The sequence below is a fragment of the Colletotrichum spaethianum genome, assembly GCF_022836535.1.
Source record: "Colletotrichum spaethianum MAFF 239500 DNA, contig05, whole genome shotgun sequence".
NCBI lineage: Eukaryota > Fungi > Ascomycota > Sordariomycetes > Glomerellales > Glomerellaceae > Colletotrichum > Colletotrichum spaethianum.
Window position 1 is genome coordinate 1,317,604 of NW_026054775.1, and position 14,577 is coordinate 1,332,180.

At 49.9% G+C, this 14,577-nt stretch overlaps 3 protein-coding genes across 3 annotated transcripts; 2 read left to right on the forward strand and 1 right to left on the reverse strand.

Moving 5' to 3' along the window:
* Positions 1–7,598: 7,598 nt before the first annotated feature.
* Positions 7,599–8,024, forward strand: ColSpa_02899 (uncharacterized protein; the record flags this gene model as incomplete). Its single annotated transcript, XM_049269111.1, has 1 exon — positions 7,599–8,024. The coding sequence occupies one exon, from the start codon at positions 7,599–7,601 to the stop codon at positions 8,022–8,024; it is 426 nt and encodes a 141-aa protein (XP_049125068.1).
* Positions 8,025–9,704: 1,680 nt separating this feature from the next.
* On the reverse strand, positions 9,705–10,670 carry ColSpa_02900 (transaminase htyB; the record flags this gene model as incomplete). Its single annotated transcript, XM_049269112.1, has 2 exons — positions 9,705–10,104; positions 10,162–10,670. The coding sequence occupies 2 exons, from the start codon at positions 10,668–10,670 to the stop codon at positions 9,705–9,707; spliced, it is 909 nt and encodes a 302-aa protein (XP_049125069.1).
* A 1,516-nt stretch (positions 10,671–12,186) lies between these two features.
* Positions 12,187–13,122, forward strand: ColSpa_02901 (putative polyol transporter 2; the record flags this gene model as incomplete). The annotated part of the gene is made up of 2 exons (XM_049269113.1): positions 12,187–12,287; positions 12,348–13,122. 2 exons carry the CDS (start codon positions 12,187–12,189, stop codon positions 13,120–13,122), a joined length of 876 nt encoding a protein of 291 aa, XP_049125070.1.
* Positions 13,123–14,577: the final 1,455 nt, after the last annotated feature.

Consider the following 14,577-nt stretch of genomic DNA (forward strand, 5'->3'; position numbering starts at 1 on the left):
GGTCCAAAACGACAAAATCGGCAGTCACATCTTTGGACTTGAGAAACTGCACGACGAGGTACATGCGATAGACAGTTATAGCTGTAGCAATACCTCCCGCTCCGAGCAGCGTTAGGATCTTCAGCTTTCTACGTAAAGGCATGCGCAAACCCCAGAGAAGCGGTATTGGAAGAACAAGAATGACGAAATCGGTGATAATTGCAAGGCTCAAGTCAGCGATGAAGAGCTTGCGCTGGTTCAGACACTTCGGATTCGGTGTGTGAGGGTTCCAGAACGACGATATGGGCAAGCAGACAACCGTTTTTAGCGTCTGTATGGGGATGTAGCAGATGAACAAGGTGATGATGAAGATCCGAATTCCGCGGGAGGTTCGTTCATGGACCGCAAATACTCGTGCTTCGAGAAGTAGAAGTGTGACTTTCGTGGTATATGCTGCCGGGATGTAAATGAGGGAACTTGCATAGAGCCACTACCCAGCGCTACATTAGCTGATGTCGATCGTGCCCGTTACAGCGTGGATACAAACCCGCATCACCTCCTTGTAAGCTTCCTTCGTAAGCTCCCAGGCATGATACCCTTCGCCGTAGTGCGCCATCACAAATACGACCGCAATGTAGAACATGATAAGAGTCTGGGATTGTTAGCTTCGTTGGATTTCCTCCGCAGAGACGGATTTCGGCTCGGCATCTCACATATGACACTGCACAAGTCCCTGTATTCCATGTCAGCCTTATGTTTGCTTTCTTCTTGGCATTACTTTCCGTAGCAAAACATACAGTCTTCTAGAAGAATTGGACTTGCCAGGAAGAACTTCACATATGCTCTGATAGCGACAAAAAATGTTGTGATTGCCGCCATGACACTCATGCCCACGATGTTCGCCAACCAGCCAGCATCTCGAGGATCTTCGAAATTCGGGATGACGCCCGGTGGGGGAGGAAACGCCCCTACCGGGCTTGTGGCATTGCTCATTGTTTCCTCGATCGCTCGACACGAGCTTTCAGTCGCATAAAGAGACTCATCGCTTCACGATCCAGGGTAACACTTGGCGTAGCAAACCGTATTTCGGAGCGGAACTCTTGCAAACTGCTAACCAGTAGAACAACAGGGCACCAAGCTGCTGATAAAAGACTTGTGCGATACGCAACAAGGGGCGTCCCGCACCGGCCCTGACTCACCCGGTCGCTCTAGTTCCGAATAGAGTTCGTCGGGTGGTCGGACGTTGTCAGGGATTGAGGCGCAACGCATTCCTTGCGTGGTGGAGTGATCAACAACGGGCGAAACTTTATCATCAACCAGAAAGCACGGGGTTCATAGTGGCCGAATGTGAGACGCAGGGAGGTGCCGGATAGGGGCTCGGGAAAAATTCCGCAAAGGCTTTGGGGGAGGGAATGGCTTTGCGCTACGGTCAAAAGGAGCTTCTTCAACGTATCTGATAGGGCTCAAAGTCTGGTTGTTGCCCCCAGTAGCTTCTGGACCGCGACGAGCTGCGTCTAAACCCCGAAAAGGGGGTAAGGGATGGCTCATGTGGGAAATTGCATAGGTATGCTCCCAATTACGTGCGAATTAAGCTTGCTAGAAGTCACTAAGACGCAAAGGCGTGTGGCGCTCTCACTGGTTGCACACTTCTGTTTGGCCTGATCCAAAAGCGTTCTAGAAGACTTGCGGATCGCTCACTCCGCACCTTTCTGGCAGGCACAGGAAATGCCATATCGGGCAACAGAAAGTCTTCGACACAAACTTTCTCGGCTACCGAGCTAGTTTGCCGTGTTGACTGCATCCACTTCAATGTATGCCTTAGCCCTCGCTTCCACTGAGCCATGCTAATGATCACCTTCGACCTTTTGCCGCATGCCAGATGATGAACAGCTTGCGCGGCTCTTTGAAGCCCTACCCACGGACCATAGATCCCGATCGCCGCCGCCGCCGCCGCCCCCTTCCTTTAAACGTCCAAGTCAATGTTGGTTTGTTTCAAGTTGCACCAGCCGAATGGCCAACAGCCATGCCTGCGAAATGGCAATGAGAAGAAACAAAGAAACTCACACACCGCTAAATTGCCGACTGTTCAACACTTGGCAACCAGACCAAAGTTAAGCCCTTGACAGGTAGATTTTACATTGGTCGCGATTGGCTTTTCGTGTTGACCACTAACTCAACTAGATTTTGAGCTGCGAAAACTCAACTCGCAGTTTGGTGGTGTCCAGCACTGAACACTCAGCGTTCTACTACGTACATTCGTCTTTTCAGGTCTGGGGCAGGATGCACAAAGCTACTGTGAAATTAGGCTATCGCAAGCTTATCTCGTGGAAAGAGACTGGGAGACCCTGGTTCCGGGGCAATGGACTGCGACTCTGTTGGTCTGTGAACCAAAGTGCTATGGTAAGCATCTCAACGCTGTCAAGGTCAAGAAGTCCGAAATATCCGACTCTTTACGATGAACAATACAATTCGTGTTAGTGTCTTGACTCGCATATTTAGCTTTAATCGCATGCCTCGAATTATGTTTCTTGTCTACTTTTTTTACGCAGCTGGACTGTATTTTCAGAAGCCACGCCGACAGCAGAACGTTCGTCTGCATGATTTTACCATGGTCAGTAAGTCACGACTTGCATGTAGTGGGTTTTGTCATTGGGTAGGCGCCTTGCATCACCCATATTTCTTCTTCAAATTGCACTTCATCAACTCGGAATGCCCTCTTTGGACTCGTTTGAGGGGCAAACAAATAGAACCGCCATTTCTTTGGCTGACGCATCACTCTTTCCAGATGCTCAACATCGTTGTTTGGATTTTTCTCCACAGGCCGTCACCTTGTTGACGGACGAACTTTCACTGTGGGGTCTGACCAATACGGATCGCCAAAGATGCCATCTTGGCGATAAGGCCAAGCGCTATCCTACGTAGCAGCTGTCAATTGTTTCGACCCACTCAACCCCGCGTGCGGGCGTCTGCGCTGGGAAAGTCCTAGTCGTCGACAACAAGCCGCAAATCTAAGAGTTGCAGGCTTTCAAACCCGAAGAAAAGTTCGCTTAAAAGAAAGCCAATGCGGACGCCGCGGGATACCGGTGGCGTAAGTCGTCGGATGCTGATGCGAGGCATGATCAAATACACTGCATGTAGCAAGTGTTACACAACACATTCAACCCATCGTTGACCGTGGCATTTTCCTCGTCTATTAGTGTTTTGAAAATTATTGTTCGGGTACGCACAGGAGAATTGGAGGCAAAATATTTGAGAGCAAGCTAATTGACTTCCATCATGTCACCCATGAGAGGCGGTGGCCATCATGAGAGCCTTCAGATGAGTAAATTCAGACGTACCTTTGTGTGGCTAAACACTGCGCGTGTAACTGATCAGCAGCAATGTTGTGTATGGTCGATTTAGATCAGTCACCCAGGTGCATTGACCTCTGCGGTCGCCTAGAAATATGCAGTGCTAGGGAAAAGGTAACTATAGAAACACCGGACGACATGTTTCAGTCACCAATTCCTTTCGGCGATTACTCGGTCAAATGGCCGTTAGGATTTGCGTAGTCGGAGAAAGCTCGATCTTGTCTGGGGATCTAACAACTCCACTCATCTCCATCACAGTCAAGTGGTAAAAAATCGAAATTTGCAAGGTACAACACTACCACTCATTACGGTATAAAACACTAGTATTTAATGGCTCCAGTGAGGGAGATACTTAACCAAGTAGCTTGAATGAGGTGACGACTTGCTTAGGATATTAGTGGTCCGTCTTTCTTTTTCTTTTTCTGCCCGCTTGTTAGTGTCGTTGAAAGTGAGGATGTCGTCAAGACACAAATGACATGAGTTTGGAAGGGTTCGAGAAATATGCGAAGTTTATAGTGTTGGGACATCAACACCGTGACGCCTAAGCTTTTCGCAGCGCCGTTGAAGCAGTTAATCACTGCCAGCCTTAGAAACTTTAGGGTCGATGGCTTTTGTAATTGCTTCAGGCCTGATCTGGGGCCGAAAACTATGCCTGCTCAAGAAGGGTACGACTAGAATCATTTGTTGAACAAAACGATCACTCTACAATAATCACGAAGCTGTACTACGCTTAGGGGACAATTCACTAGGTTGAAAGTTGCTTATTTCTCTTATCTGGTAATCTGCCGCGAGGCGCTTCTAAATACTGTTTCGCTTGTGGATCCAGGAGCGAGGTGCGCGCGCGCTTTTGGGAAAGCGGTGTTGCCTTGCAATAGCCTTGCGCGCGGCTGACAGCCTGGCTGTGTAATAACAAACAAATACCGGAACAGAGAAAACCGACACAGCGTTCCAATAGATGCACACGTGTTCTGCTTGATATCTGCGGCTGAGAGTTTTTCAAACGTTTTTTGCTGCGGAATTCGACTGGAAACCCTTGGGAACCATGCCTTTCCGGGCACATACTTATGAATTCAACCCGAATAACACAACACAGTTCAAGACTCAGCTCATATTGACAGAATATCGCAAGGCTGAGGCATGAAGTAATTTCATATATCGGTATACAGTTTATGCGGACAGCCCGAAAGAAAGTGCTCTCCAGCCAAAGAAACGCAGAGGTTGTTTGGAGCAGGGCATGTCCATGCTAATCACCGTCCAAACCACTCTTCAAGTGATTCTGACTTCGTCTTGTCTTCAGGCTATCCTCATACCCTACCCTGGACCACGGGAAATATAATTCGGTCGCTAAGGCGCTCCGATTCTTGGGGATGGACATATTTCATTGTCAAACGGCCACATCAAACGATTGAGTAGGTACTCGAGGCGATGGGCCCTGTAACGAGTGAGGGAAGTAGATAGTTCATAGATGGATGGATTGATTCGAGGTACAAGGCACGTAGCTTATGTATTTACCAAAACCGAGGTCTTGACTTGCGTGTCAGTAAAACAAACCTACGTGTATTTGATTATAGGTTTCCATCCTGAGTGATTCATTTGTAACTCAGGCGTCTTCTTATCCGGATAACAGTTATCTAGTTCTGACCCCCTGCATTAGAAGCTACAATCAAAGCTCTTGGTGCTAAATGGAGATGTCATTCTCTAAGGCCCGGTCTATGGCGTCTAGTCCGGTGTGTGATGTGGTGTGCACGTATAGTGAGTACGCAGACCGCTGAAGTACGCCTAGCTGTTAGATAGTTCCCCACTCTCATTACCTGCTGCCATGAATTGCAATCATAAACAGAGATTAGAGGTTGATGGCGGATATTGGTGACTGCGCTTCCGGGAATACGCAGTTGGGTTATTGTTCAGTGTTTCGGCGATTTTGTTACCTAAAACAGCAAAGACCAGACTTGGTTAATGGTGAAGCCCCTTCGCTCCCGTATTTGACGCACTGGCGACTTAGTAAGCACTCGTATGACTAAAGGGAGGATCTACTGGGTAGTAAGCCTGAAGGATTGTTAGTCAAGCCTGAGCCCATCGAAGACGCATAAATCAGGCCAATGGGACTCATATTCCAAGTGCTACACTCGGACTGCTGAATGCATACGCAGCCTTGGATCTCTAATATGTCGACCCCTCATGGTTCAGGCTTTGTTTGGCGGGTGCTCTTGTTAGACGCAGGTGGACCCAAACGGCACAGCTGGTGTTGCGGACTTACGGCATTGCGGAATTACGGGATTACGTCATCCTCTCATCTCGACTGCCAAGGGGAAATTCATCACTTTTTTCTGTTCATCATCCTTAACTGCTGCTTCCGTAATCGAAATCCACTGAAGTGTCTCTCGGACTTGAGGAGTTATCTTCACCTCCGTGTTTGAAACCTTGGCTCTCGCTCTCTAGTTGCATTGGCGGGTCGCGCGTCTCGGAGTTACCGGAATGCAGTCCAACAGCAAGTTCGGCGGCAAGATTCCCAAGGCCTGCGAGCCATGCCGTCGCCGCAAAATCAAGTGTTCCGGCCACAAACCCTGTCGTCAATGCGAGAGCAAACCATCAGACTGCGTCTATCGACTCAAACCACGCGTGCGGTTGTCAACGAAGCGGGTCACAACGGCGGCTACGAATGCCGAGACGACGCACGGCGTGCTAACGGCGGGTTCTGAGCATAGCCGCCGGGATGAAGCTACCTCTCATCGATCAGCGGAGGAACACCAACAGCACGTCGCGCAGACTGAAGTCTACCACAGCGTCGCCGCCGCCCATCATGCTCCGAAGTCTACTGACAGCTCGCAGCTGTTCTATGGGCCTTCGTCAAACTCCGCCTTTCTGCAACAGATTCACCGAGGTCTTCTGTCTGGGCAATATGGCCAAAGCCACGCCCGGGATGTTCAGGAGGGAGGACCGGGTTTGGATATGTTTATGCAACGCAACATATTTTTCGGCATGCCGCTGAAGATCAATGTTGAGCCGGTGCAGCCCACATCCTGTCCAATCTCACCAGCGCAAGCGAAGGAGTTTGTCGAACAGTTCAAAAACACCCATCTCTTGACCCTACCCTTCTTCACCCATCGCGAACTGGACGAATTGCTTCCGGTGCTGTTTCATAATACCGCAGATGCAACCATCCAACCGCAAAGAAAAACAGTCCTTCTTGCGGCTCTCGCATTAGGAGCCCTAAGCACCCCGCAAACAGATGCCGCGGAATCACTCTTCGTCCATGCCAAAAAAGAAGCCGTCATCTACGAGGATGCCGTCACTCTGCCAATGATACAATATTCAATACTCATGGCCTATTATCAGCTCAATATGGGACGGCCGAACTCTGCATATTTGCACAATGGTATTGCATGTCGCAAGGCTCTGGCGATGGGTTTGCATACAGGGACAACGAGTGCCATTTCCCGGAAAGAGGAAGTTCAGGGAAGGCTTGTGACGCTTTGGTCTCTTTATTTCCTTGAGATGTAAGCTCTTGCTTCCATATAATTGAAGCCCAGGCGTATTGAACAGGAAGACTGACAAGAAGGCAAACCAGTTGGCTTAGCTTGGTAGTTGGACGACGAAGTATGATGCAAAAGTCGGACTTCGACAGCTGCCCATATCCAGATGGCCAACCAACCCTGATGGCTCTTTGCCAGTTCGCCAACGTCATTGAAGAAGCCATTGAATCGATATACAATCGGAGAACTGACTCACTCCGTCAGCTCTATGGGAAGGCTGAGAAACTACACAGCCAACTCCGCCAACATGGCGATAAATGGGGGCTGGGCTCTGCGGCTTCTGCCCAGCGAACAGATGCATGGAACGCTGAAACGAGTCTACTTCTACACAACAGTAAGCATTCTTATGGCTTACCTGTGACACGATCGAGTCAGATGCTGATGTGCTGAAGTTTATTTCCATGTTGTTCTCCTGGTATTCCGGCCTTTCCTGATTGCGGAAGCTGCACTTCTGTCTGGAGAGGGATCAGGGGGAATGGGAGATATCTGGCTCAGACAAGCCTGTCGACACGCCACTGATGCCGCACAAGATGCCCTCGCTTTTACGAGTAACATGCTTCGGGGCCCAGAAGAGTGCAATGTATGGTTCTCCACCTTGATGGCCGTTGAAGTGACTAATATCAGCCTGCAGACACGCCGGTACCTCGCATTCTTTATCGAGTCTTCCTGTGCTGTCCTTCTATACGACAGTCTACGCCACCCTGCAAAGCACCCCCATAATCTCGAATTCATTCAAATGGCCATATTTTGCCTGCGCTCCCTTATCGGAGACGAGCCAGTCACCAACGCTATCCATTCCATCAAGCGTATCGTATGGGCCGTCGAGCAATCCATCAACGCGTCAAAATCAAAAGGCGCTTTTCTGGACGTCGCATCCACTGAGTCTTCGCCGATGTGGTCAGATGATCGCTTCCCGACCAACATTCAGTTTCCGTCGCTCGAGGAGAACAGAGCCAACACCACCACTTCGGACGACCTCATATTCTTCAGCAACAGAGCGTATCGTCCGCAGCCTGAGCCCGTGACGGACTATGCCATGCCGGTATCTGGTGCGGGGCCGGTGATGAATCCATTCTCTGATCTTAATTTCGATGTGTTAACGACGGATCTGTTCAACTTCTTTCCTGTTGATACGAACGCCGCACCATCCACGCATAGATGATGGTAATTATGTAACAAAGATCCATGAAACAGGGCAATGATGCTCGCTTTCCCCCATGATGGAGTCACGAAGTGTAACTGAAGTTGCCTTACCCTTATGCAGTTTCGTAGTCCGCTTGTCAAATTCACTTCAGTCCCTCCGATGCGTTACGGATGCAGATTTAACTTCTCAAGTCGTTTCCTTGTCTCAATCAAAAGCACACGGTTCTGTGTCGGTTCACCAATCTGGTCGAGATTCGACTAACCAGTTGCTAAACCAATCTAAAATGTTGTCAAGTTTCTGTGAAGCTCCAATGCGGGGGGGTCGCAATGATACATCCGTCGGATTCTGGGGGATCCTTGCTAGCAACTTCGGAGGGGAAGCAAAGGCACGCCGCCCAGGGCCGTCTTTGTTTCCTCGGGCATCGATCAGACGACGGTCTTACTCCTCATCCGAGCATCGATCAACACTGCAACCCCTCACGACGAAATTCGCTCTGATTCATCAGTCAATTGTTACCATCTCCATTCTTAAGAACCTATTCATCGAGGCATACAGTTACTTGAATCTGCATGAAGGCCGTTTTTGTGTATAGCTATCTCAGATAGTCATATGCAATCATGGCTTCGACCACGCTGCACGAGACGGCTCCGCCTAGGAAGTTGACCAAAAAACGCGTCAGAAACTTCTCCTCCGAAGACCGAGCGGCGCATCGGATCTTCGAGAAGAGCCGTCGCGAGGCTTTCAAGGAGCGCTTGACAGTAATGCAATGCCACGTTTCCGTACTTGGGTAATCAGCAGCTTACTGACATTTTCACTCACTAGGAACTCGCTGGTCAGCTTCCCGTCCTCGCAGACACGGATCCTAGGCACCTTTCAAAGCACGTTGTAGTAGATGAGAGCATAGCTCGTCACAAACTGCTGGAAAGCCGATGCATCGACGCCCTACGTGACATTAGATCTTTGATACAAGAACGAGATGAGTTAATAGCTGAAGTTAATAGATGGAGGCGAGGCGCTGGTACCAGCCCACGTCACCCAAGATGCGCTTCTACAGTTGGTGGTCTGGTCGAAACTGAGAAACAGGCACGGCAACGTGCGTTGCCTAGTCGTCTGAATAACACGAAAAGGGATTCAGATCAAAATGAAGGATCTTCCGACGACTACAATCACGTCGGAACAACACCAGACCAACTAGCCGCGGAAACGTATTACGTTCCCCGGATCATGCCTACGGAGCCGATTCACGATGCACGCGCCATCTCGGATTTGGGCAGCCTTCTGCTTGACCCATCCTGGTCTGAAATCACTCGGGCACCGCCAGCAGCATTTACTGCAGAACCTCCCATTACGATACCAAATCAAGTCACTTTGGTATCAAGCACGGCATCAGATTCTCTACTCATAACTACATCCGACGCTGACGACTATCGGATTTTTGGGGACATTGGTCTACACCAGCAGATGCCCCTTCTAAATATGGACTCGACAGACTTTCCTCCTCCTGATACGGGGTCGTTTGGTGCACCCGTACAGATTTCACCTGGGTACCTGACTGCAACGCATCTAAACCAAGGCACATCCCTTCAACAAGGTCAGCAATGGGCGTCTTGGCAAGGATAGTCTAAACATAACTAGTGTAATCTCATACTGAGCCAACTGCAACGCATCGCCACACATCAGTTCTACTTGTTAAACAGCTCATATATGCTGAAGAACTTCGTCAATCTTCGCCTGGCTACTCCTCTCGCCACCGATGAAAAGCTTCAGCGCATCCGCCAACCGAGTCACAGTGACGGGATCCGCCTCGATTGCATTCTGCAATCCGGCGCCCCCGTTCGCAAGATAGTCGATGTCCGTCCTGGCTAGCTTGCCGTCCCACCCAGCCGCTGCCAAGGGGTCTATGTTGACGAGCTTCTTCAGCCGATCTGAGATTGGCCCGGCGTCCTTGTAAACGTGGACGGATTTAGGTACACCTTCACCAGGTTGCTTGGTACCATCGTAATGGAGCTTGGCCAGTTCGTCAAGGACGCTGTGCGAGATGGTCGCCGAGTGACATCCCATTTCTCCAGCCGCCATGGCCTCCTTGGCGGAGATGAAGCTGGAAGCGATTGCTTAGCGGTGGCTGTCAAGGACCTTCTCTTACTCATGAACCTACCTGGCGTTTTTCACGAAGGGTTGTTCCTGTCCTGTCTCCCGGTACAGTCGCTTGTACGTCTCAATGATTTGAACGATCCGTGCTGACATAGGATGCTGGGTAGCCGGGTCCTCTACATTAGGCCATAAGGTGTCCGGCTCATCGTGAGCTCGTACCTCTTGTTCTTTGGTCAGCACGTGGTTCAATGCAAGGCGAAGGGCTGACCTACCGTTGTAATACGGGCTGATGTACAGCATGCCCGCTTGACTACACGCAATCGCTTGGGGAAGGCTGAATAGGGCTGTCCCGAGAGTCGGTATTCCTTCCGATGACAGTATCTTTGCCGCATTCAGGGCCGGTCCGGTCGAGGGGATCTTGATGCAGTATCTGTCACGTCCGATACCGGCACGGGCAAATTCACGGTCGTAGAGACGTGCGTGGTCAAGTGTCTCCTGCGTCTTGTACGCGTTAGACGGTAGCGTCTGCAACAGAACTCGGCCCTGAATGGAGTCGATGTTCTTCTTGCACATGAGTACAGCCTGGAAATTTTCAGGTCAGCTTTCATGTCCCGAGTGTGGCACGAGTGGTACGGTATTTGTTGCAACCTACCATGCGAGTGTATATGGCCAGCCATCCTTGGTCTCTCAACTCATTTGCTGTCTTGAGTAAGAGGTCCCTGTTTGATGGGTGACCGAGTTGTATGTCAACCCATAGCTGATTGCTTGTCTGGTCATGAGGAACAATAGGCATCCCTTTGATATAATCAGGGTCCATCCAGTCAACATCGACATTGACTGTCCACAGTCAGCAACTAGGGTCCAAGTAAGAGATATTTCCAAAGTCTTACTTTGCTCTTCTAGCTTGTCAAGCCATGTCATGCTACCTTGACTTCCCATGTTGTTAGATATACACAATCGGAAGCTTAAAGTTATGCTGTGTTTGGGTTCTGGCTTTCGGTGACTCTGGCTTGGAGGGGACAAGCCTCAGCTGCTGTAGCACAACGCAGACCTCTTTTAATACTGTTTTTTTCTTACTTTGGAGTTATTCCGGCAACTTCAAACGGCTGTCACTGCCCTGCGTGTGTCGAAAGGTCCACGATTATCACTAGACTCTTCCGTGGTCCCATTCCGAAACCTTCTGGGCCAATGATAACGCAAGTTTAGAGACCCCTCAGGGCGGAATACATTTGGCAGCGGGTGTACACACGAAGGGCACCGAATGCACACATGCAGGGCAGCAAGAACCCCGCACTCGGATCGAGGCCATGTCCTTGTCTATCGTCCGATCAAACATTAGTATGAAAGGACTGGAAACGAAGAGGATACTCTGGGGTAAATGCCCGAGTGTCGTTCCCATTCGCTGATTCCTCCACGTCCGGATAGAAGGCGCAATGGTATTAGTCTTGAAACTTCTAGCCGTTCAAGGATTTCCAAGGGTTTCTGGCAGTGTCGATGTGTTGAGTGTACCGTAGCAAACACCGAAGGAACCCAGTCGCGATTGAACTCAAGAGAAAACAGCTTACATGTGCCAAAGAGGCAAATTAGGGGAAAAGTCTCTGACAACAGAAAGCAAGAAGTACACCCCTGGGTAGGAAGTGCAAGATTTGAAACCACGATTCCGCCGGTGATGTCCTGTACAGGGCAAACAACTAGCGCGCATTGGTCTTATGTCAAAACCGACCGGTTTGTGGACACACACAGGGCAGCCCCACACTTGTCCCGTTTTGAACCAATACCAACAGGAGTTACCCTTGTGCAGAAATCGCGGCATCGGATTCCGGTCACGGGGGCAGGTCGAGGATCTCTTTAGAGCCGTTCAACAGCCAACGACACTGGGAGGTCTAACTTTAATGACGAAGACCCAGGAATATGGCACTCGACCCCATGGGGAATGTTCCTGGGAGCAGGGATGCCGGGACTGAGAGAGGTTTGGCTATAAAGAGCTTTCGTGAATCCATCGTGACGACACATGATCAAGCTGACTATACACCCGCTTCCTCATCTTTTGATTTCTATCTTCTGGTTGGTTGTGATGTATCAATATCCCATGTCTCGAGCATCTGATGTCGAGGGCGACGTCAAGTCGAAACTTGATATTAGCCATGTCGAGCACAGCAACGCTGACTATACCCGAAACATTGACGCTAGGTACGAATCCATCCCTTCACCTTCATCCAGACACAAGCTGACCAAAAGCCATACATGTAGAGTCCGCAATCCTCTCCTCGGGATCTCCAAGTCCGACTTGCGTGTCCAGGTAGCAGGCTTTTGCCACGAATTTGGCTTCCAAGATAAGGAAGACGTATTCTTCCGCGGTGCCCTTGCAGCCCAGAACCCGGAGACATACGAGTCTTTTGGTGAGCTCACTGAAGACGACAAGAATGTCCTCCGCCGCGAAGTCACTCACAAGTGGCACCTTCCGCGGGACCTCTACTGGAGCATTGCCCTCTGTTCCCTTGGCTCCGCTATCCAAGGATGGGACAACACGGGTGCCAACGGTGCGAACCTCTCGTTTCCGCAAGAGTTTGGCATTGAAAATAATCAGGCACTCGTCGGTGTCATCAACGCCGGGCCCACTCTATTCGGCCTCCTAAGCGCGTGGGCCGCGGACCCTATCAACAACCGTCTCGGTCGCCGCGGAACGATCTTTTTGACGGGCTTGTTCTGCGTGTTTCCTGTTCTTGCCCAGTCTTTCACACAGAACTGGTGGGGGCTTTTGATCTGCCGGTTCTTCATGGGCTTAGGCATGGGCGTCAAAATCTCAACAATCCCAGTGTACTCAGCCGAAGTTGCCCCGGCTGCTGTGCGAGGTGGGATCGTCACTAGTTTTCAACTATGGGTTGCTTTCGGCATCTTCGTCGGCTTTTGCTCCAACTTGGTCTGGTACCGCGTCGGAAAATTGGCTTGGAGATTCCAGCTAGGGGCCGCATTTGCTCCTGCTATCCCAGTCTTAATCTTCATTTGGTTCTGTCCTGGTACGTGAACGAACGCTTTGTCAAGTCATGAGCGACTAACCACTGCTAGAATCGCCACGCTGGTTAATGAAGAAAAACCGCTATCAAGACTCGTTCAAATCCTTCTGCCGCTTACGAAATACTGAGATGATGGCCGCCAGGGACCTGTACTACGCCCACAGGCAAGTCATTGTAGAGAAGGACGCTTTCGGTGGTCAGAGTCTTCTGCAACGCATGACTGATTTGCTCACTGTCACCCGACTACGCAGAGCTACAGTTGCTTCATCTTGGATCGTCATTTCTCAACAGTTCAGCGGCATCAACATCATGTCATTCTACTCTTCGACAAACTTCGAACAAGCTGGCTACTCCACAAAAAACTGCCTACTTGCATCCATTGGCTTTGGTCTCGTCATGTTTGTCTTCGCGTTTCCGGCAGTGTACATGATGGATACCTTTGGTCGTAGAAACTTGCTTTTGGTCACTTTCCCCAATATGGCATGGTGCTTGCTTGCAGCAGGTCTTTGCTTTATTATGGATCAAACTTCAAGCGCCAGAGTGCCCTTGATAGCGTTTTTTATCTACCTCTTTGCGGCCATGTATGGACCTGGTGAGAGAAACAGTGCCTTACACGCTAAATGGAATGAAGCTCATAGCCAGCAGGTATTGGTCCTTTGCCGTCAATCTATTTTTCGGAGGCTTTTCCACTATCTCACCGAGAGATTGGCTCAGCGTTCACAATCTGTGTGAACAATGCAGTTGGCAGCGCTCTTACTCTGACGTTCCCTGAGCTACTGCATAGGATTGGTCCAACTGGTGCTTTTGGCTTGTACGCCGGTCTGAACATGCTTGCTTTCATCGTTATTTTCTTTATCATACCAGAAACCAAGTAAGTGGACAAGTTGTCCGTGGGTTTGTGCTTTTCCTTTTTTAGCGTGACTGACCCATTTGCTTAGGCAACGTACACTGGAAGAGCTTGACTATATCTTTGGTGTTCCCACTCGTCGGCACGCTGCATACCAGATTAGGACATGGTTACCTTGGGTTGTGAGGAGATATGTGCTCTTCCAGAGAAATGCCAAACTGGGACCACTCTATCATCTTGAGTAAAGGGGGAGTGAAGGGAACTCACCGGTTATCAGAATTGGGAGTAAATAAAGTGCTACAACTTTTGCGTCGTCGCATAGTAAATGGATCTGCGGAATTTACTACATATGGCGTTACGGTTTACCCACTCATTTTCTTCTTTCGAGAGCCAAACGTCCAAGGACTAGCCATTTTCTACTACCCGATCTGAGGACGGTGCTGTCTCCAAATGCTAAGGAGATACTCTCTTTGGTAACGCAATGCACATTTTTGGGCCTCGGCGTGCAAGACATCCAACGGATCGCAAGTCTACAGACCATTTCAGAGCGTCCTGTTCATAAGACATAATACACAAGACAGAAGGTTCCACCTTGAGAAGACCGGTTGCTCCAACAGTT